The sequence below is a fragment of the Pezoporus wallicus genome, unplaced genomic scaffold, assembly GCF_028554395.1.
Source record: "Pezoporus wallicus isolate ANWC-B61680 ecotype Strahan unplaced genomic scaffold, APGP_CSIRO_Pwel_v1 contig_4161, whole genome shotgun sequence".
NCBI lineage: Eukaryota > Metazoa > Chordata > Aves > Psittaciformes > Psittacidae > Pezoporus > Pezoporus wallicus.
Genome location: NW_026639584.1, coordinates 2,359,415 through 2,381,198, shown reverse-complemented (window position 1 = coordinate 2,381,198; position 21,784 = coordinate 2,359,415). Strand labels below are relative to the sequence as shown.

Here is a 21,784-nt window from a genome sequence, read left to right as displayed (position 1 = left end):
AAATTCAACCTGAACTGGAAACAGACATATATTTTAGAAACTCAAAAAAGATTTAGGTGGAGTTTGGTTATAAAAATCAGTAAAGACCATAAATATACATAACCTGATATCCATTATTCATTTTTAATATTACAAATATTTCCCTTCTAATGGAAAAATGCACATTTCTTCAGAAATTGAACTAAAGGGAAAACCAGACAAACCCACCATTATGCTGTGTTACCTAGCGATGAGAGCAGAATCATATGTGACAGGCACACCTGAATTTCAATCACAGCTGAAGTATTTACTTGTGTCATTTCTGCAGTTGGCAAAATTTGTCAAGCCCAGGAAGTGAGTAGGAGCTTACGTGTGTCCTGGTAAACGGGAAGAAGATTTCCCTCCCTCTGAAAATTTTACTCCTTACCTAAACATTTTAATATATTTCAAATAGGTAAAGCCAGTATTGATGTAATTTCAATGCTTTCTATAGGACACAGTAAATGCTTATAAAGCACCTCATGCCAAAACTTTGTTCCTTATGTGCCATTAAACTTGTTAATTCCCTAACGTTTTAATGTGGAATAACATGTTAGCAATTAATCAACTAGCCATGTGAGGCTTGGCTGCTGCCTGAAATTCTGGCTTATGCTGTCTTTCAACATTTACAACATTAGGGTGGGCTGAACATAGTGAAAACCAAACACTCAGTGTGATGGACCATTTACAATACCCTCTGGCCTTCCCAGAGTATCGCCACTTCAGTTTACTCTTCATCAGTCATTGGAACTATATCACCTCTGTGGGAGAGTTCCCAGAACAGCTCTTTTCTGAGCCTAAATAAAATGAATCTAAATAAAATAACACCACTTAGATAGGAAAATTTAAACTTGAAACTTCATTTTTCATTACTTTTGTAGTTTAGCAGGAACTGAACTCCTAACTCAAGAAACTAATGATCACCCAGCATTCTATTTTCTCTCAACACAAGTTTGCAGAGTCAGGAGGTTGGCTTTTAAATGTACTGTTTCACTTAGTGGCTTTTTGTGAGTAATGTATGCTAGTGCTGCTAAATTTTTCTGTTTCACAACTTCAGCTTCAGAAGACGCATGCTATTTCCTACTTTAACAAAATTTCATGCAATGTACATGGACTTTTATACTCTACCCCACACTAGACAGAAATGATGGCTGAGCTTTGAGAGGTCTAGCAGGTCCATTTAGGTAGCAGTTTCAAAGTCACTGAATTTCACTGGGCTCTAAACCAACGTTCACATGCTGACTCTCAGACTTCTTTCTGAACAAAGTAACTGATGTGAACCCCTTTATCAGGAAGCAAAACTTCTGCAAATAAAATATATGAGGTTAAAATGTTAAGTTAATGCCCACAGAACCCAGTATATTTCCACTTCAGTTTCCCCACTTTCTGAACATTTCTTTAGCAAGTGCATCATCTGTATACAAAGTTTAGATTCTAAGCTCTGTGATGTTGGATGAACATCTTCCTTAGTTTTGTGGAGTAGCAGGATCATCAATGCTGATCAATAGTGCACAATAATATAGCATCTGAAACCGAGTTCAGAAGCTAAGCTCTACAAAATACCCATGGAAAGTAGAAATAAAAATCCCTATTCCAGAATAAGAGTTATTCTGGCTTACACTTATGTAAGGTAAAACCTTAAAGAAATGTCAACACACCCAGTGCAGTTGCTAATCATGGTACTACCAAATGTAAATATCAAAATAAGACTCTTACTGGAGTAATTTTTCACTTTTACTATAAGAATCAGAAGGTCATAGTGCAGTGTTCCATTGAACTGAAAAGCCTGGATGTGTTTATATCTCCTCTATTATTTTGAGCAAAAGAAACCAGAATAAAATAGCTTACAAAATAAAATAAAGCTTCAATTTTCAGAAGCCATGTAAAGAAAAGCAGCATTTCCCAACCTAATTGGGCTTATGTGCATGTGGCACATTAACACTGGAACAAATTAACAGCTAAACAAAAGTCAGTATGAGAGCTCAGGCACTCGTCTCTAATTCATATTCATGTTCAGCACTACACGGAGCCAAATTAGCTAATGCCATTGTCTGCCTGCCATGGCAGAGCTGGAGTCAAATGGTCCGACAGAAAGAAGCAAAGAGGAGGGAAGGGGAAATACATAATGCATTGCATCTCATTTCTTCAGCTCCTTATTTCCATTTCCTCTAATAAAAAGCACAGAAACTCATTTTGTCTAAGACAGGCAAGAATACTCATATCAACAAATAGGAATCTTGGTCAGGTTCTTGATCCAAGATGTTTTTGTCCTGAATGTACCAAGTGCTGCACTGCTAACTACTAGGAATGAGCCAGCCTGCAGAAAGGACAGGCCAGGTTAGGTTAGGGACACCCTGTTACTGCAGCTGCTTTCCTGTATGTCCTGCCATTGGGTCCATCTCACCGCCATGCATCAGTATGTCCAGAACAGCAGCCTTAGGGAAAAGAGAAACCAAACAAACCCCCAAACAGAAATACAACGTCAAAAAGCCATAACAGGAACCTCAGCCAAGTCAATTAAAGAACTTCATTTAAATTTCCAATGTTATTACCAACAGGGATACATTTTAGGAGATCTGCCTATGGCATTACAAGTTATAAAACTCTGTGTTCACTTCTACCCTTCAGATGTGTTGCAGGACATGCAGGTGTCCTGGCTCCTGTGCAAGCTTGGCACAGCAGCACAACCCTCCTCCTATCCCCTAGCACCTGACAGTTTAGACCCCAAATATTTTTTATTAAAAATACACTAACAAAGTTAATATCTAATAAAATCAGCTCAGTAACTGCTGCCAATAGACAGCACATCAGTGAATCAGAATGACATTTATTAGAACACAAAAAAAATATGATACGTTTTATTGTGTGCTCTTGACTGTTCATTTGCTTCTTAACTTTGCTGAGAGACCAAGTTAGCCACACGTCTGACCAGCACCATTCACTGTTGGTTGGAGAAGGTATTGCCCTAAACATGATGTACATTTTTGGAAGAAAGAGAAAAGGGAGCTGCAGCTTAAGTCTATATTCACAGAGCTAAACTTAAAAGTAGTAACTAAAGACTAAGCCAGAACTGACTGAGAGACTAACAGGTATCCTTTTCCTTATTGCTCCTTTCTTTCTTTTCTCACCACATAAGAGTCTCTTTGCAAAGATGGAAACCGGTCCGAATGGAGAACAGTCACAAGGATGTGCAAACACACCAGACTTGCCCGTGCACATATTTTATCCTTGTCTTTTCCACGAGGCAGGTATATCGCATGCCAGAATGACCAGTTTGAAGAGTCAGTCACTGTATTTTTCACTCAAAGTTCTCACATTTTATTGCTGGTGGCTTTCTAATATAAGCAAGTTGCCGTTATAGCTCAGGGGCAGCTGAACCACCCGCTGAGCAGCATGTAGCATCAGCTCACCAGTTCCCAGCTAAATGCTTTCAGCAGGGCCACAAAGGACAAGCTGCAGCTCTTTAAAAGTACCTGGTGGACTGGCTCACTAATGGCAGCAGTTTTCAGGCTGCCACCAACCTTCCAAACAACACAGCTAAAGCACAGCCCCCCTGCTGCACTGAAAGCACTGGAGATCTCTGGAAGAAGCAGCCTATTCAGTTGAAGAGTTATTATGGATCTTTAATGAGAAATCATACAAATATATAAAAGACATAATGAGGCACTATGTTTCTGAAGCCTGGTTCTAGCATAGTATTTTCATATTTCCCAGAAATGTAGCTATTCCAAACCACAATATTAGATTTCCAATTAAACAATAGTCACTATTAAACTTCAAGTTTTGCAGATTAATCCAACTGACGTGCTAAGCAGTTTAAAGTGAAAATAGTCACTGCATAGCTTCATCTAAAAGCCTGGGACATACCAGACAAAGAAAGGACTGGAAGCACACATAGCAATGAGTACGTTACCTTGAGTGAGAATGTAATTAAGCGTGTAACAAACCTTATCTTGAAACATAAAAGTCTCACTGATTCTTCAGTGTAGACATTCTGACCTCTTGAACAATGTGAAAATTTGCAAAGACTTTCCCAACACACAGCCTTTCATACGCACTGAAGTTAACACACCACCTTCTGAGGCTGTGAAGCAGTAATTGCTGTGGTGTCTCTATTTCACAGTCCCTCGGTCTACCTTACTTGCAAATGTAGCTGCAATTCAGCTGCTTCGTTAAGTCAGATCCCAGAATACAGACATCTTCCCCTGGAAGGTGCCACAGAAATTTTTTGGGGTATGAAAGCCTACCACAGAATCCCTTACCCTGGACCATATGGTTTCCAGCTAAGTGTTGCTTTATTTTGGCTTGGCTGAAACATTCTTACTGAAGTGTCAAATTTTGACTTTATGCGACGTCTTTTTCAGTCCTCAAAATGCTTTTAACTTTCCTTCAGACTATGAAAACAATTCTTGCTAGGAAGAATTACATTTCCCAAACTATGCACCATGGCACAGGCTCAATAAGAATTCAAGTTTTTTAAGAGGAGGAATTGACAGGGATAAAAACAGCAATAAATTTCTCATCTCTGAAAAAAACGTAGACATATAATTTTCTGTCCCTGCACTATTTCATATTTCTTCAGAACAAGTTAGGCTAAATAAATCTCCGTAAAACTATCCCAAGCAATTTGTTACCTTAAAATAAGTTTGGCAGTTATTGCAATAGACAGTGTTTTACTGCAGATTTCAAATCACCATGAATGACACGACATACATCATCACCCAGGAGATGATGTCTAAATGGGACTGCTATGTCAAAATCTAAGCTGTCTCTTGTCTTTGTGCCCAGGCTGATCTAAGCTTTTAAACTGTTCACTAGCTTAATTCAGTATATGAACAAAACCAGAGGAATTCTCCCTCTGCAGTGGTCTTAACTTTAATTCATTTAGTTTAACACACTGAAGGCTTAGACTATTTTGTCATATCTCATAAAATGTCCCCAGACAGTCTGGATATGGCCTTCCAAACCTCCATTTGTGGGAAGTCTACTGACCCCAAGAATAACATTTATCTTCGATCCTATTAACAATAACCAAATGCTGGTACAATTCTCTTGCTGATATTAGACAGATTTTGAGCTGATTAAATGCAAAATTAATTTACTTCAGAAAGTGCATGCAGCAATCTTGAAACATGAAACTCTTCATAACTTAGCCCCTATGTTCCATGCCGAGTTATTAACCACTCCAATTCCAGCAAAGCTCTATTCTAACCACGTACAACATGTACCACAGCACGTCATGCCCGCTATGTAGAACTGGGGGCAGTTACCCGGAAGAGCAAGATCACTGCTCGGTCGGGCTGGGTATCAGTTGGCGAGTGGTGAGCGGTTGTATTCTCTCCCCTTGTTATTTCCCTTATCATTATTATTATTGGTGGTAGCAGTAGTGATTTGTGTTATACCTTAGTTACTGGACCTCTCTTATCTCAACCCGTGGGAGTTACATCCTTTCCATTCTCTTCCACACCCCTCCAGGAGCTGGGGGAGGAAAGGGGAGGAGTGAGTGAACAGTTGTGTGGTTTTTCTGAATTACTGACTGGACTTAAACCACGACAACCAGGTACTAGCAGTAGAGCATTTCTCAAAGTTTTGCTTAGAATGAAGATAACACCGTCTTTTGCAACCAACCAATTCTGCCACACTTCTCAAAGCAAGGGAATTATTTGCTCTCATGTTTATGCTGAAAGAAGTATTGGATGGCAAGACTAATCCCTCCAACACAAAAGCCATGGCTACACTACCATGGCTCACATCTGTGCTGCCTATTGTCATTTTTAGATTCAAATAATTCTAGGTTTCTCAGTTTCAATATTTCATATGGTCCCGAGTACTGCACTATCACTACCTCTCACAGCCTTTAACATATACACCCTTGTATCTTCTCTTTGAGACAGAGAAATACTTCTGCTTTTCCAAGCGGGGAGGCTTTGCTATAGACAAGCAGTTTATTTGTCCAACAGGGTCACTAGAATTATCCAACATAACTTCTTCCTCCCAGATCCCACAGCGGCACCTTTAACACTAAGGACCCTTTTGCGAACATCACCCTCCGTTCTCCACCAAGCTCTCTAAAACTCAAAACCAACCTGGATCTTACTATACCTTCAGTGTGGTCTGTAAGTAGGTTTGAAGTTTTCTTCATACCAAAAATATGCTAAGGATCTAAGCCCTAGTACCTAAATACTGAAAGGGAACTTTGGACACTGTAGCAGAACTAAATCCACAGCCCCAGAGCTGACCATGACTCACAGTGTCACTTCATGTGACACAATAAGGGGAAAACGAAAGGCCAGAAAACTCCTGGAAGAAGAAAATATGCTCTTAAAGAAAAATGATTCCAGTTCCTCAGGGAAAAAAAAAAAAAAAAAGAGAAAAGCAAAAAGCCCAAATACTTCTAAGAAAAATGAAGCAGAAGTTCCTTGTTCCATACAGTCATTATATGAATAGGGAACAAAATCCCACTGATCCCACTGAAAAATGGGATGGAGACAACTTCTTTCATGGAGAAGACAACTTCTTTTCCCCTGAGTGTGAGGAACGGAGATGTCTTAAGTCCTTGCAAGAACAAGGTTGCCTTTCTCTTGCTAAATGCAGAGAAAACTTAAGGTAGAAATGGCTTATTTAAAGTGTTAAGATTCTGTGACCTGTTTGACTCCCATAGGTGGATTTCTTGTTACAGAAAATATATAGATGTATAATGTATAAAACTTAAATCTTTTAAAAGTGCAAAGTGATCCATGCTAGCAGGTCATAAGTTTTTATTTTAAAAGATTTCAGTTTTATACATTTTGGGGGGAACTGCTTCTGTAATAAACATTCCTGTGCTTTGAAAACTATAATACACCATTTTTTCTTCCATCCCTCCATAGGTACAATAGGCAGAGCACTCTGAGAAACAGTTCTGCCTGGAAACACTACCCTAAGTTCGCTCCAGAAGAAAGTAGAGTAGCAACCCACTATATATAGGGCTCCATTAGCCAGCAAGACTAACAATGCTGGCTGTCTTCCAGAGAAGCACTTTCACTCTCCTAGACCCATAGGGAGCACTGCAATTGCATGCGAGCAGGGAGTAAAGGGAGGAGCAGAAAATGGGAATAATGCGGGAGGGAAAGGCATGGATTTTAGGCACTACAGCAGTACTTCATTTTTAATGAAAACCAAGTTGCTTACTTCCATTTGTGCATTAGCATTTTCCCCTCCTTTCTTTGTATTTTAACTCAGCTAGCTGAGATGTCCAGCTGCTCTGGCAGAGATGAAACCTCAATGGTGTCTCATTAAAATGTATGCCACCGGTCACATTTGACTTACATATACAAAAAATAACAGTTTCTCTCCACTGAGCTGAAGCATTGTATGCAGAGCAGCCTTCCTTCAGGGCATGCAGATGACTAAAGGTACTGGGCCCTCAGGCACCAAAAAGACTGAGCCGCTTAAAAGAGAAAACACAGGTAAGCAAACTCTCCTACTTCATTTCTGCCTCCTTGTTCTTTCCCCTTGGGCAGTTTCATTGGGAGGGCTAGCACTTCAAAGGAGTCATCTTCTCTAGCACTTGTCTAAGGTTGACAGAACTGTGCTGGTGGTTAGAGCAGAGATCAGATGAAAGAAGATCTTCTACTTTTCATAAGTAGAAACCTAGGGGAGGTTTCTTCAGAGAAACCCAGCTTCTGCAGAAGAGCAGATAATCTTGCTCCATGATGATATCTAGGGCTCAGAAACTGGAACACCTACACAAGTGACCAGCAGGGAAGAACCTGCCAGAGGTCTGGGTGACAGGTCATAAACTAACTCTTGTCTATCAGTCACAGGGAAAACACTTGTAAGACCTACCTGCAATGAACAGCAAGAGTAAAACCTTTCAATAGAAAGTAAAAGCCAACGGCACGCACAGTGGACAACCGAACCTAGAGAAGGAGTCTGACAATTTCAAGGCTGGAGTCAATACTCTCCGACAGAAAAAGGAGAAACAGACTGTGTGTTACACCAGCTTTGTGTGGCTGCAGAGGGAAGAAACTGAGGCAAACACTTAACAAAGGAAAGACTGCTCAGAGGCAATACCCTTCTTGTGCTGCATCTCATCTCTCTCCCCTCTCTTTTCCCCCTTGGAACCTCCTACTGTTAGCTTCAGCACTATATTACCCACTTGGATATAAACATATTCAAACATCATTTACTTAAAATACCATTCTGGATGACTGGGCAGAGAATACAGAGTCATGTCAGTTGCTTCTGTATGCAAGTCAAAACACTATAAATTCCCACCCAGTTTATATTCTCATTTCCTCTCTGTCCACTCTGATGTGTTCTGTCCCTCTCCTGAGGCCACCTGGGAGTATCTGAATTAGCTACAGCTAAAGCTGAATAACTTCTGCATTGGCAAGTCAAGCAGTAGAAATGTCTTGCCTGTCCAGCTTGCTCCCAGCCAGGAGGTTTGCCAATACCAGAAAGCTGTAGCATTGCAACATCAGCAGTAGTTTCATACTAAGCCAGAACTGTAGTGCTCAGTAAATGTCATTCTCTTACTGAATCATTTCCAGACAGCATTGGGGGATTTGACCATTTCCACAGCATGTTGAATAACACCGCCCTGACTACTCAACAAAGGCTAGCAACACTTAATATATATTTCTGGCATTCTCCCAGCTGGATTCAGGGCACAAAAAAAGGCCCATCCTTCTGCAATCTGGCTCAGAGTGTACTGAAACATATAAGCGTAGTACTGAATGAACTTCTAATATTAGCACTAGTCAACAAGTTATATAGGGGGTTTGAATTTTCCAGTATTCAAACAATAAAATTATAGCAGCTTTTAGAAATAAACTACATCCTTAAAAATAAAACTGTGTTACATGAATATTAATGAGCTAAATGTTTTAAAACTGTCTTTACTATTAATGCAGGCAAATATTATTCCAGTTGAGCTTACCCTCTTCATTTAACCTGGGGCTCTTTCTAACACTCTATTCTACTTCATTCTCCATATGCAGCTTCTGACCTTGCACTGCTCCTTTTACCCATTAAAAGCTCCACTGTTTTAATAGTGCTGTGGGTAGCTAGGTTGAAATATAGCTGCATTTAAATTCAACTTGGTGCTAAAACAGTTTCTGTGTTCTATAAAGAGAAAGGAATGGTTGTCAAGAGATCCTGCCTTCCTTTTATCTTTTGTATGGAGTCATATTTTAGTCCTCTTCCAGCTTAATAAAGTAGTAATTACAGCTAAGAAATAGAAACATTTTCTTAAGGGCTTAGGTTCTTCCATCACTAGTTTGAAAAAAAACACCAAACCCAAAACCCAATAAAACCAAATAAACAAAAAACTCACAAAAAAGTGTAATCTCAAGTCTTTAATACAGGAGAAAAATTCAGCAAGGAAGAATTCCCCCTAACTCCTCCCTGATGAACACCGCCAAACAGTGTCTGAGCTATGATGAGGGTTTTGTGTGCCATGATGAATTGGGGGCCATGGATTAGCCTGCAGGTGCACATGTACAGCGTATCAACCGATGCACTGATTTGAAGAAGTGAACTAATCAGTAACCTTGGGGTGTTCATCCACAAAAGAACTTACTAGAGATGTGTAAACAGTTCTTCCTAACCTTTGTGACCAGAGTTTCATTTGTAAAAGATCAGATGCTTCACACAAGCTGGCAACTGCACACAGAAATGTAAGTTCTCCGAGACAGCCCATTATCATCTTTATTTCTCTTACATGCGAGCTCTCCCCAAATGCCCATTCAGTTCTATTTTCTACTTACAAGGAAATGAGAGACTTCAGGCCTTTGAATGCATCAGGTGCAATGTCAGAGATTTGATTCTTGCTGATGTCTCTGCAAAGAGAAGGGAGAATGAAACAAAACAAATCATAAACAGGATTTTGATGTTTTGATGACAACATTTCAGCTGTAGTTTATTGGAAGAAGGTACCTGAAACAAACCCAGAATTAAACTATCATAGAATGTTGGCGGAATGATGAACTACATAAGGACACAGATAGGTGAATTGCAGGAGCTTTCAGAAAACCAGTCAGTACAACAGCCTCAATAAATAAGCAGCTCCCCTGTTAGTCAGGTCTTACATTATATGGACACTGAGACAAAGAGCTTTATAAAGAGCTTTGAAGAACAATGGTGAAGTTGATAAAACCATCTTAAGGGCTATTAATAATGGAGATCTCATTGTGACTCTGTGGGGTGGCCCTCAAGTGTGAGGAGCAGCCTCTGACAAAGCATAAAGTTTGTCTGACGTTTAAAGGTAGGAGTGGAAGGCTAACTTTATAACAGTACAGAAGATCATATATTGATTGTAAGTGAAATGATAGATAAGGTGAGGAAAGGTTCCAAATTAGCTGAAATGTACTGGCAGGACATGCATTAAGGAAGATGATGGGATTAATGGCATCAGCATAGTGTAGGCACCAGGGTAATGGCTTTTGTGGCAGCAAGACTGTCTACAAGAAGAAACTTTGTCATAAACAATATGTAAAGATGAAAATATTCAGCATAAATACCAGAAATGTAGTTTTATCAAACAAAATTCCCATCAAAACTCTAGAAAATTCCACTAAGAGCTAGTCCCAATCTATATAAAACATTATCAATAAGTCTTAGGATGAGAAAATACTTCTGAGGTAGGACTTCCTTTTCCCACACCATCTCTGTTTTATAGCAATAGGAAAGAGGATGGAAATAAACTACTCAGGCCCTAAATCCAAAGCAGGCACCAGTACCATTGAGTACTTTGGCACTGCAGCAGTTTTGTTTTTAATGGCCTAGAGAAAACAAGCAGCACAAAAGTCTACCATGACCTAGATCTGGTGAGGCAGGAGGGAAGAGAGTTGACACAGCACTGCCAGGTCTCACTAGAGTTTTCAGATACTTTGAGATTGCCATTTTCAAGGGAAAGTGTGTTCCTGGTTTGGAAAATACCCTTCAATTTTAATTATAACCAACCACCTATACAAAGACAAATACAGACTATGCCACAATTTCCTTATACATGGAGGCAAATTTATTACACTTGGGACCAGATGCTCAGAACTGAGTGCCTCTACAACTACCTGAGAGGAGGATGGAGCCAGGAAGTAGCTGGTCTCCCCTCCCAGTTAACAACTGACAGGAAAGAGGAAACAGCCAGGGGAGGTTTAGACAGAGATGAGGAACAATTTCTTCCCCAGAGCATGCTCAGGCATTGGAACAGCCTGCCCAGGGCAGTGCTGGAGTCACCCTGGAAGTGCTCACACACCATGTAGATGAGGCCCTCAGTGCCATGGGTTAGTGCTGGCCTTGGCAGTGCTGGGGAACTTGGACTTGATGATCTTGAAGGTCTTTTCCAACCTTGTTGATTCTATGGTTCCTATTACGACTGTCACTGCAATCCAATCTTTCTATCAATCAGTTCAACCAGGTGCTTAGCTACAGACATAACTTCCAGCCACCTCATTACATTCACTGACAGCTGGTATCAGCTTGTACCAACCAGTACTATCAAACCTTTACCCTGACAGCTGAAGCAGCAGTCATGCAGTATTTCATGTACATGTTCACTGTTATTTCCAATGGGGCTCGTGCTAAGGATCCCAGTCAGACTCTAAATAAACATCACTTGAGCAAGGACTTAGAAATCAAAAGTAGGAAGGTTTTCCATTCTAGATGTATTTTGAGCTACAAATACTGTTGGCTAAAATTTTTATGAAGTCCTCTAACTATTTTCAAACTTAGCCACATAAAGTGGGATTTTCTTCAGTCCTTTTATTAGGTTTGTTTCTTTCATAAAGCCTGTGAAACAACTATATGCAGTTTACTGATGTTTTCTATTACAACGTCATGCTTACAAGGACAGCATTCAATGAAGCTTTCTGGTTCTTCAGCTCAATTCACAGCAGCCAAATTTGTGACAGTTAAAGTAAGAATATTTATTTTTATACAGGGTTTTGTGAAACTTGGTTAGTGCCTGGTAGCATTTGCTGCTTTTTATCTAGTAATTCTTAGGTAAGCAGAAGTCTGATGTGAATCTACACTATCTACTGAGGAACATAGTAAAACCTATTACAATCACATGAAATCATGAGTTGCTGAACAATGACAAGCATCTGAAAAAGGGCATCTCGTTTTTGAAACAAGTATTTCAGCACTGTTTTTTGATTCGCTACATTTCAACATTCCCATCCTCTGTCTCTCCCCATGTCCGGATGCTAATGAGTGTATAACTAATGGTGCCTGAACGTGCATAAATGCCATGCTGGGTGATGACACTCACTTCATGCAGATGTACTACAATCAGCATTAGAAGATAATTAGACACATTATTTCCTTTCCATTAGAGCCCAAGCTCCACTGCTGTTGGATAAGGAGGCTCCATCTCCTTCAGACTTGACTGAGGCAAAGGGAGTCAATTAAGTCCTTGTACTTTTGTTTTCTTCTTTGGGTCTGCTTTGGTAAGATCATCCTATTCTGTGCTTGATTTACATCAAGAGAAAGAGATACAGGTTTTTCTAACCTGCACAACTAAGTCAATTTAGATCACATACGGCTCATCTTCACGCTTTAGGATATCTCTGAATCGCTCAGCAGAAATGTGGCTCTTGGGCTGGAAATGTAATAAACTTATCAGGATTCCACCCAGGCAGGGAAAACATTAGTCACCTCATTCTAGTCTCCCTGCACCTCTGACAGCACAGTAGAGATCTTCCAAAAGGCTGTTGAACACACCTTGGAGGGTGGCTATGTTCAGTTCCCACTTAGGGACATAAATTGGTTTTGACTTTGCACCAGGGGAGAAGGGGTACCCTGTGAGTCACTGTATAACATATGACTGTTTGGCTTAAATGTCTTTACTGTAAAAGGTAAACAGAATATATCTGTTCTGTTTGTGAAGCAGAACAGATTCATTTTTAGATGCAGCCAAATGGAAAACTATTGGATAAATATTCTTTTTGTTGATTAACATATTAGAACAGATTACTTGATTATCTCTAACATGTAAAATGGGCTGTTCTCATTTGATAAGAGTACTCAGCAAAATTCCGTGTCAATTGTGGTTTAGGTTTTAGGAGCTGCTTAACAAAAGTAGCAATGCCACAGAGCTACTGAGAAGACTGTGAAATCTGAATGTATTTTCTGCTAATATATGGTTAAATTAATCTGACAACATGAAATGCCACTACAAGCATCACAGCTGAAGAGGTACAACCACTTCTTTCAAATTGGCTCTATTTACTTGGCTCTTAGTCTCATGTTACAAACCTGCTAGTTAAAAGCCTCAAAAAAGCAAAGACAAAATGAGAGGTGATGACATAAACTTTGGAACTCTTAGGTTAGAAGTTACAGTACTATGGTACAAGCACAGCTGCTATATAAATGTCGTGGTTTAAGCCCAGCCTGTCACTCAGAAACCACGCAGCTGTTTGCTCATTCCCCCCACCCCTTCCTCCCCTCACTCTAGAAGGGATGTGGAGGAGGATCGAAAGAATGTAACTCCCACGGGTTGAGATAAGAGCAGTCCAGTAACTAAGGTATAACACAAATCACTGCTGCTACCACCAATAATAATAATGATAAAGGAAATAACAAGGGAAGAGAATACAACCGCTCACCACCGACCGACCAATACCCAGCCCGACTGAGCAGTGATCTAGCCCTTCTGGGTAACTGCCCCCAGTTCTACATAGCGGGCATGACGTGCTGTGGTATGGAATACCTCCTTGGCTAGTTTGGGTCAGGTGTCCTGTCTCTGCTTCCTCCCAGCTTCTCCTCCTCCCTGGCAGAGCATGAGACTCACAAAGTCCTTGGTCAGAATAAACATTACTGAGCAACAACTAAAAACATCGGTGTTATCAGTGCTGTTCCCAGGCCGAAAGCCAAAAACACAGCACTGCATCAGCTACTAAGAAGGAGAAAAATGACTGCTACTGCTGAACCCAGGGCAGTAAATTAATTCAAAATGGCATGTCTGGGCTTGGATACTCCATGCCATAATGACAACTTCTGTCTCCGGGGCTGGGATGTATCTCCCTCAAGCCCCTCAAACTTCTGAAGCCCTTGAACAACTGAGCACAGAGCTAGGACCTGCTACATTCACCCCCAAATCAGGGGAACCATCATCCCAGATGATGTAATTCAACTGCATATTTAAATCCTATAGGCGTCAAATGTTCCTGCTGAGACAGATTCATTAAATTTCATGTAATTAATTGTGTGAGAAGATGTGGGCAATCATGATGAAATCCAATACACAAAAGATTTCAGCTCCTTTGCTAAAACCCAATCCCCAAAATAACTTTTTCACCCTGGAAGCTACTGAAGAGACAGTCTAAACAGCAAATTCAGCTAGATGCAAATGCAACACTCGAATTAATATAAATACACCTTCTGCTACCATCTTGACCTATTAAGTCATACAAAGATAATCTTGGACAAGCGGCTCTTACCTAAACATTATTCTCAGTTATCCAATTATTTAAGCACAGAAAACTGCATAATCTTGCAGGAAATACTCAGTATCAAAATACTGAGAGTGCTGCAAGTGAGCAGTCCATTATCCCTAGCATTCTTGCATATTTATTCACTGGAAGGAGAAAAATACATTACAATCCCCAGTACTATCCTCTAAATTCTATTAAAATATTATTATATGTAATAGTTAATAGCAACAACAAAAATAATGTCCCTCACTTGTACCCTGGGTAGGGCATCAGTAAATTCAATCAATACTCCTCATGCTATTGCACTGCTCATTGAAATCAAAGTGACAGAAATGAAAAAAGGCTGACAACTTCAGTGATTCCAAACATGTCCTTCCTCTGTAAGGACAAGGAAGGATAACTCTCTTGCTTGAAGAGGTGCTTTTCTGACTGAAGTATATGTCTGTGTTAAAACCACAAGGAATCTTGCACGCTGTAAAGAGGATGTCAATAGTCTCTTCAAATAGTGAAATAAATGACCTTAATTAAACTTTATAGAACAAGAGTGATGTTCATTTAGAGCTTCACTGTCCAGCAGGAATGAAACTTTAACAAGGAGACAGGTCAATAGTCAAATGGCAAAGCATCACGTTTGTTATGGGACATTCTGCAGCCTAGGTATCTATCCCAAGTTCTTCCCCAAAATGCTGTCATATTAACTAAGCTTTGATACAGATCATCTGGCACAATAACTTATTGCTTAATTTCAAGTTCAGATCTCAATGAGTAGACAACTGTACTCCAGAAAGCTGTTAACACAACTTGCTAATGGAATTCTGCTGTGAAATTCTAACATTAATCATTCCACACAGTAAGCGCTGCATTGGGCTTAGCAGCCAGTCAAGTTAAAGAACATTTTTTGTCAATTCCCATAAAACCAGAGTTCACCAATCATGAAAAATGAAAGGATGGTAAAACATTGCCAAAATCTAAAATTAGTCATACCTCAGAAAGAACTAAGTAGAGACTTCAATAATGAAAAAGTTGCAAGTTAGGTCACTGAAAAGGGATCCATCATTTTTCACTGAAATTACTGTCTTGCTATCTAATACAGTACTTCTTTAAAAATACATACAGCTATATTGAAAGCGAGACAGAAGAATAGAGACTCTGTAAGATTGATGATTTGGCCTGTTAAATATTAAGATCTATATTTACAGCTCTCCAGCTCTAGGAACTTGGTAAGTTTGGACTGGCAAACACAGTAATTTTACCCTTAAATCCAAAAGTACAGCGCAAGATCCTGTCAGTTTCCAAAAGGATTAGCTACCTGATAAACACAGAATCATAGACTAGATAGGTCTTCTGTGAACTAAGCTGACAGTTTCTTAAATAGAGTAAGTATTGATTACATCAGAAAACAAGAACTGTAATGGCACCCTTTTAGCAGTCTGAGCTAAAACTGAGCTAACAAAGCCTGAATGACTTCTGGAAACTACTGGTCCAGTGGTACCCATCATTGACTTGATACTCTGGTGAAGTGGGAGTAACTTGCTTTACCACTGTCTGCATTACTGTACTACTGTCACAACATCTCTCAGGTATCACTTAAAACTGAAAAGAAAGGCCTACAGGGGGAATGCCCAGGTTATCTGCATGAGAGCACTGCTACAAATCAGGATTGTTTTATTTAAATCCAAAGAGAAAACACGAGAGCTAATGACAAAAGAATTGTCTGGGTCTCTACTGCTGATTCAGAAACAGAGAAAACAGGCTCCAGCAAGTGTCTTTGTTTCCTTCTAAACAGCCAAACCATTTCAACATCAAGGTATCAAATGCACTATAAAAAACCTTAACTACTCTGAAAGAACAGGCACTCCTGCTGTAACTGGGGTCAGCTAAACTGAAGTGGTGCAGAAACCAGAATGAATGAGGAAATAAATAGAACTTAAAGTCTTTTCTGAGGAAGCAGATTTGAAGTTTGAACAGACTAACAGCTAATTAGCTCACATCATTTATAATGGGAAATGAAATTAAGCATTATTAAGGCTTTCATGCACTGTTAGGCATCCTGAACCAAATTCCATTGTTGCTTACACTTGGAAGAGATTATTTGTGCAATCCCTGGTGATTTCAACATAGAAATTGCCAATATGTTTCTAAAATAAAGATACTGAACTTGAAGCAAGAAGATTCACGATTGCTCTTGCATGCTGGTCTTATTAAAACTTACATTCTCTTTAGCTTCTTGTACTGGGTAAAAGCTCCAGGGGGAATGATTTTGATGAGGTTTTGTTCCAAACGTCTGAAAACAAACAAAGTAATATACATGTTAACTACACAATTATAGGACAGGAATGACATTAAACATGATAGAAATTTTTATATAAATATAAACCAATTTTATAGCGTTTTAATAAGAAACAGCCTTTTCTTTTGAAAGTCACTAAATGGAGAAAATACTGAGAAAATAACTTTGAAAATAAAATAATCTCATTGATTACACAAAATCTGTCCAGAAAACAGACACAGGCTATAGACATTGCACCTTTAAAGCTCATGGAGTTAATAAAAAATAGTAGGTGTATTTTATTACTACTTAATCAAAGTTAAGGTAGCAAATGCAGATGTCTTCCTTGACTAGCTGTTGTAAATAGAACTCAGTTATCTCAACTAAAAGCTATGCTATATTGTGAGAGCTTAATAAGTAGCTTAATAATACTATCAGAGCAACTCAGGAGCAAAATCTGTGGGAATATGCTGAAAAATAAAGCAGAAATCCCTGATACAAGAATCCAGATTTTTAGGGAGGGGGGAAAAGTGTATGTTAAAGCGGAGCAAAAAGGACTGTATCTTCCTATTTTAACTACCAAATACTGAGGGTGCTCTAAAATATGGTCCAGACTACATTAAAATGCTGCTGCTTTCATTTCTGAGCTTTGTTTTGAAAGTCTTCTTTATGAAGTATCATAAATGCATGCACCACTAACATAAAACATAGCAGCTTTAAGCTAGCACATACAGTAGCCACTAAGATTAATTTCTACTCCTTCCCAAAAGTATTTTCAAGTCTTTGTCAGCAAGTTCCCCAAATTCCTGCTAAAAGGACTATGCTTACCTCAGATGAACCCAAAACAATCATCTCAATTAGAAATGTAAAACTGGATCCCCATACAATGAAGTCAAATAACCCTGGCAGCTAGAATTCCACAATCGGAGTTGGAACTGAGAGCAAAATTGGATTTTACCTGGCTCTTAGTTACTATTCAAACATTATGTATTTTTCCCAAAGATGTCATAAAAAGAAACAGTTTAAATAGCAAAAAAATCTGTGGTTGGAAATGGTTCAGAATTGAAACACAACAACATACTAGAATGATAGAATGAATCACTCCAGTCAGTTAGAGCTGCAGCAGCAATGCAGAGGGGAGAAGAAATTTTAAATCCAAGAACAGAGATAAAATGAGATGCAGGCAGAAGTAAACCATGGGTTTTAAAGGAACTGGGAATAACGTAGAGAAAATGTGTAAGGCACATCAACCCCCTATTGCACAGCCTCTTCTGTTGATGTGTGCTTTCAATAGACAAAAGAGGAATGCCCTTGAAAATAAGAGATTTTGCCAGCTCAGTTATACTCCAGGAAGCCATTAAAGTCCTGAATATCATGACACTTGCACAGTCAACTTGTGCAGTCAGTGTGCACACACTCTTTTATTTCTGTAGCATTCTATTTTAAAGGTTGTGACCAGAGTTAATTCTATTCCTTGTTTTGTGATTTGAATTAGTGCCCGAGATTTCCCTTCCAGTTGGTCTAAATATAACATGCTTCTTTTCTGGCAAGTCCACAGTGACATGCAAATTGCTGTAAGCTTCAGCACACTACTATTGAGTGTTTGTCACCAGAATTAGCAGTACACATACTCTTCCCATAAAGGCTTTTTGTCAGCTTGCCAGTTTGGTGTTTAACTCTTCCTAAGTATTTTTGTGTAGAGACTTCTAGGAACAAAGAAGGGCCATGCCTGTCCAATTCCCTTTACTTGGGATGGAAGCTGGGGGTTCACACAAACTGCACATGGACACAGCACAGCAGTTCTTACAGGGAAAGTCAGCTCCAGTGGCAGGCAGGAAACACGGCCCCTTTTCTGTAATCGATGAGAATTCCAAGGATATTTTAGTGACTCAAAGGCAAAAGCAACCAAAACTGGAATACCACAGATCCTGAGTAATAAGAAAAAATGAACTTTCTAGAGCAGGTGGAGAGGAATACAGGAAGAGTTGTTTCAGAAAGCCACCTTCTGAGGAGGAACTGGATTCTTCACCCATTCCTCTACAATTTGCAGCAGATGGCCTGTACAGGAATAGATGGACAAGGCTGTTGTCATCTGCTACTGTATTTTCACCTTAGCACCTCACATTTCCTTACGGAAGCTATCTGTAAATGAAGGAATAAACACTACACTTAACGCATTATGCTCAGCACACTGCATCTTGCAGATGCTACCAGAGATGCAACAAGCAGTACTGTGTGCCCTCATCAGGTGTGTTTGCAGGTGGATTCCAGCTTGGGCACAAACGAGTTGGTCTTGGAGCATTAGATAAAGTGCAACATTAAATTATCAGGTATTTTAAAAGTATGAAGTACTTATCTGACCCATAAATGCATGTTATAGATTGGCAGGCATTGGCTGAAAACCACAACGCAGTTACACAACCGAGACAGTAGAAACCAAACTATTTGTATTAATACCTTGTGCTTTCACTTCATCTGGGCTCATAAATGACATCTGAAAGACAGGCTTAAATATCCCTAGGAAACACTAGCTTTTGCCAGAAGGGGTGCTGGCAATTTCAAGGTGATGAAGGCTTAATTATTAACCAGTGTTATTCACAACATAATGGGAAACTGCTGCTAGAGGTGTCATCTTTCAAATCAAGTGAAAAACAGTTCTTACCTAGTAATGTGATTTTTTTAGTGAAAAGCTAATCTAACTTTTACAGCCACCTTTTATTTCAGAGAAAATTACCTCATTTACCTAGAATATGACCCCTGGAAAACTGTATTTCATGGTCTAGCCCTGCATACTCTGAAGTGCTGTCATATGCTATAAACCCACCTGTGCCTGTGCAAAGCAGTATCAGTGAGTTCATTTTCTTGTGTATCACCAGAACACACTATAAAAGAAATGTAAAACACACCTGAGTACAAGAGACACAGCTCTAAAAGGCTAAATTTTGATCGTTTGAACCATCACAGTCAACATTTATTATAACTTGATAAAATCCTCCTCTGGTATTTCATAATAAGATCTATTTAAAAGATAGATAAATACAATGCACAAAATGGATGAAATCCACTGGCCACGTCCAAACCTCTCAAGTGCTTTTGCTCCTCCTTTCGGTTACCCATTTCACTGTGCCTGCTGTATCACTCAGATGAACCGAAGCCTATCTCCCCCCTTGTGACACACAGCAATGCTGCCTGCCTCTTGAAGCTTTATTTCAGTCTTTGACAACATCAAAGGACAAGAACAATTTCCTTTCTCTACTCTCACATATTATTAGAGATTGGAACATATGAGGGCCCAATGGATCCAGACGCATTTTTCTTGTAACAATGTGATGCTAGACAGGACAAAGTCATCCTCCTTCCTACTCTCTTGAAATGACTTTGCAGCAATGAGAGCAAAAAGTAAACTTCTTGGAAAAACAAAATAGTAAAACATATAGGGGGAAACTATGCAGTTAAATCTGAAAGACTATCCTAGAGTAAAGAATAAGCACTCAAATTCCCATGCTAATACATCCTGAAGATCACTGAGGTACAAACCTTTTCATCACCTCCTCATCTAGTGACTGTACTGCTCACACCCAGGATGCCAAAACACAGAGGACTAAACTCTGCTTAATGCAGCCTTAATAGAGGCAGCTTCCTCTCAGGAGTGAAGAAGCCATTTGTCTTGAAAAGTGATTCCCCCTGCAGAGTGGGGAGACAGACAAATTAATTTGGACCTTAACTATCTCTCTTTCATTGAGGGAAAGAAAGAATTTGTTATTTGGGTCTCTAATGGTGCAGTTTGCTAGCAATTTTCCCATTTCAAACACTGTCTCAGCTGCTAATGTGTAATGTTTTGTCAAGCTTACCTACCCATAACATAGACAAATCACTCGCTTGCAGAGGAAGAGAAAGAGACTGAAGCATCAGTACTGATAATTCTTAGCTGTCAGGTGAATAGAGCCTACAAATGAGACAGCCATGCTCTATTACCAGTGCCGGCAAGCTCTCGGCTGAGACATGCCAGAAATGTCCCTCTGCATTGGGCAGTCATGAACTTCCCTGCTAGGAGCGAGTGAATGAGCTGGATGGCTCCTTGGATCACGTCGTTCTGCTCCCAGGGCCAGGGCTCTCTAGGGCTCGCATCACTCAGGCAGCCAATAACCAAAAGCAATCTCTGACAGAGAAAAAGCACAAGATAAGCTCAGTGTGCAGCACACTCTGCTCTGGCAGGATGCATACAACCTGTGTGAAGGTTGCTAGGAAGGGCAAACCCCTCCTTCTCTCCTGCCCCATCGGCAGGGATTTGCAGCGAGCTGGCTAAGGACTGTCTGGGGGAAATCAGCACTTGCATCCCTCGCAGTGACAAAGCCCAGGGCTGGGGATAGCCGTTTATATTAGGAAGGAAGAAACGTCTAGAGCACATAACAATCAAGAAAGAGACTGTTCCTCCTTGCCAAGGAGTGAGAACAACTGGATCATAAAATCTGCTTGGATCATTAGCTTACATTTATCTCATCTATGTATCTTATTTTACATTTTGGAGTCTGACAAAGACAAGTCACAGGTATATTTTCAGCATTTAAGAGGAAAACACCACGCTTAGAATCTGGTTGTCTTACTACCAATATGGGCTAGATTTGATCCCTGTTCTGACCCCTTTCCTGCCACTTTATTTGAAATACAAGCTTTATTCTTAACATCACAACAGGTTCAGGTAGCTGGACTGAAGTATTTACCCAAAGACAGCCCTGGGTAGGATGCATCCATGCCGGGAAGGAAGGCATCCTGCCCTGCATTTACAAAGCCCAAACCCACAGCCTATGCTGTAGTGAAAGATGCAGAAGCCGCAGTTATCACCCTTTACACCACAGCACTGCAGCACTGCATGGGGCGCTGCTCTGCAAAGTGCAAGGCAAAAATCTGCAGTCCTGTTGCTTCAGAATGTGTTTAGGGACCTACATTGCCAAAGAACAGCCTTTTTGTGGCTCTGTCTCTCATGCTTCAGTTGTCTGACAGGTAGACACCAAAGTACACTGTGGTGGCAGGATATTCAGCTTGTTTTAGCAGACAACTAAAGCCTTCAATCCACCTGAGC

At 39.9% G+C, this 21,784-nt stretch overlaps 1 protein-coding gene across 3 annotated transcripts in view; it reads right to left on the bottom strand.

Annotated features, from left to right (window-relative positions):
* The window catches only part of SLIT3 (slit guidance ligand 3), a 518,859-nt gene that overhangs the window by 158,375 nt on the left and 338,700 nt on the right, over window positions 1-21,784 (bottom strand). For all 3 annotated transcript variants that reach the window (XM_057415154.1, XM_057415155.1, XM_057415156.1), the window contains 2 exons: window positions 16,648-16,719; window positions 9,771-9,842 (listed from right to left, as the gene is read on the bottom strand). In XM_057415154.1, the coding sequence (XP_057271137.1) occupies window positions 9,771-9,842; window positions 16,648-16,719 (144 nt within the window). The remainder of the gene's footprint in view (window positions 1-9,770; window positions 9,843-16,647; window positions 16,720-21,784) is intronic.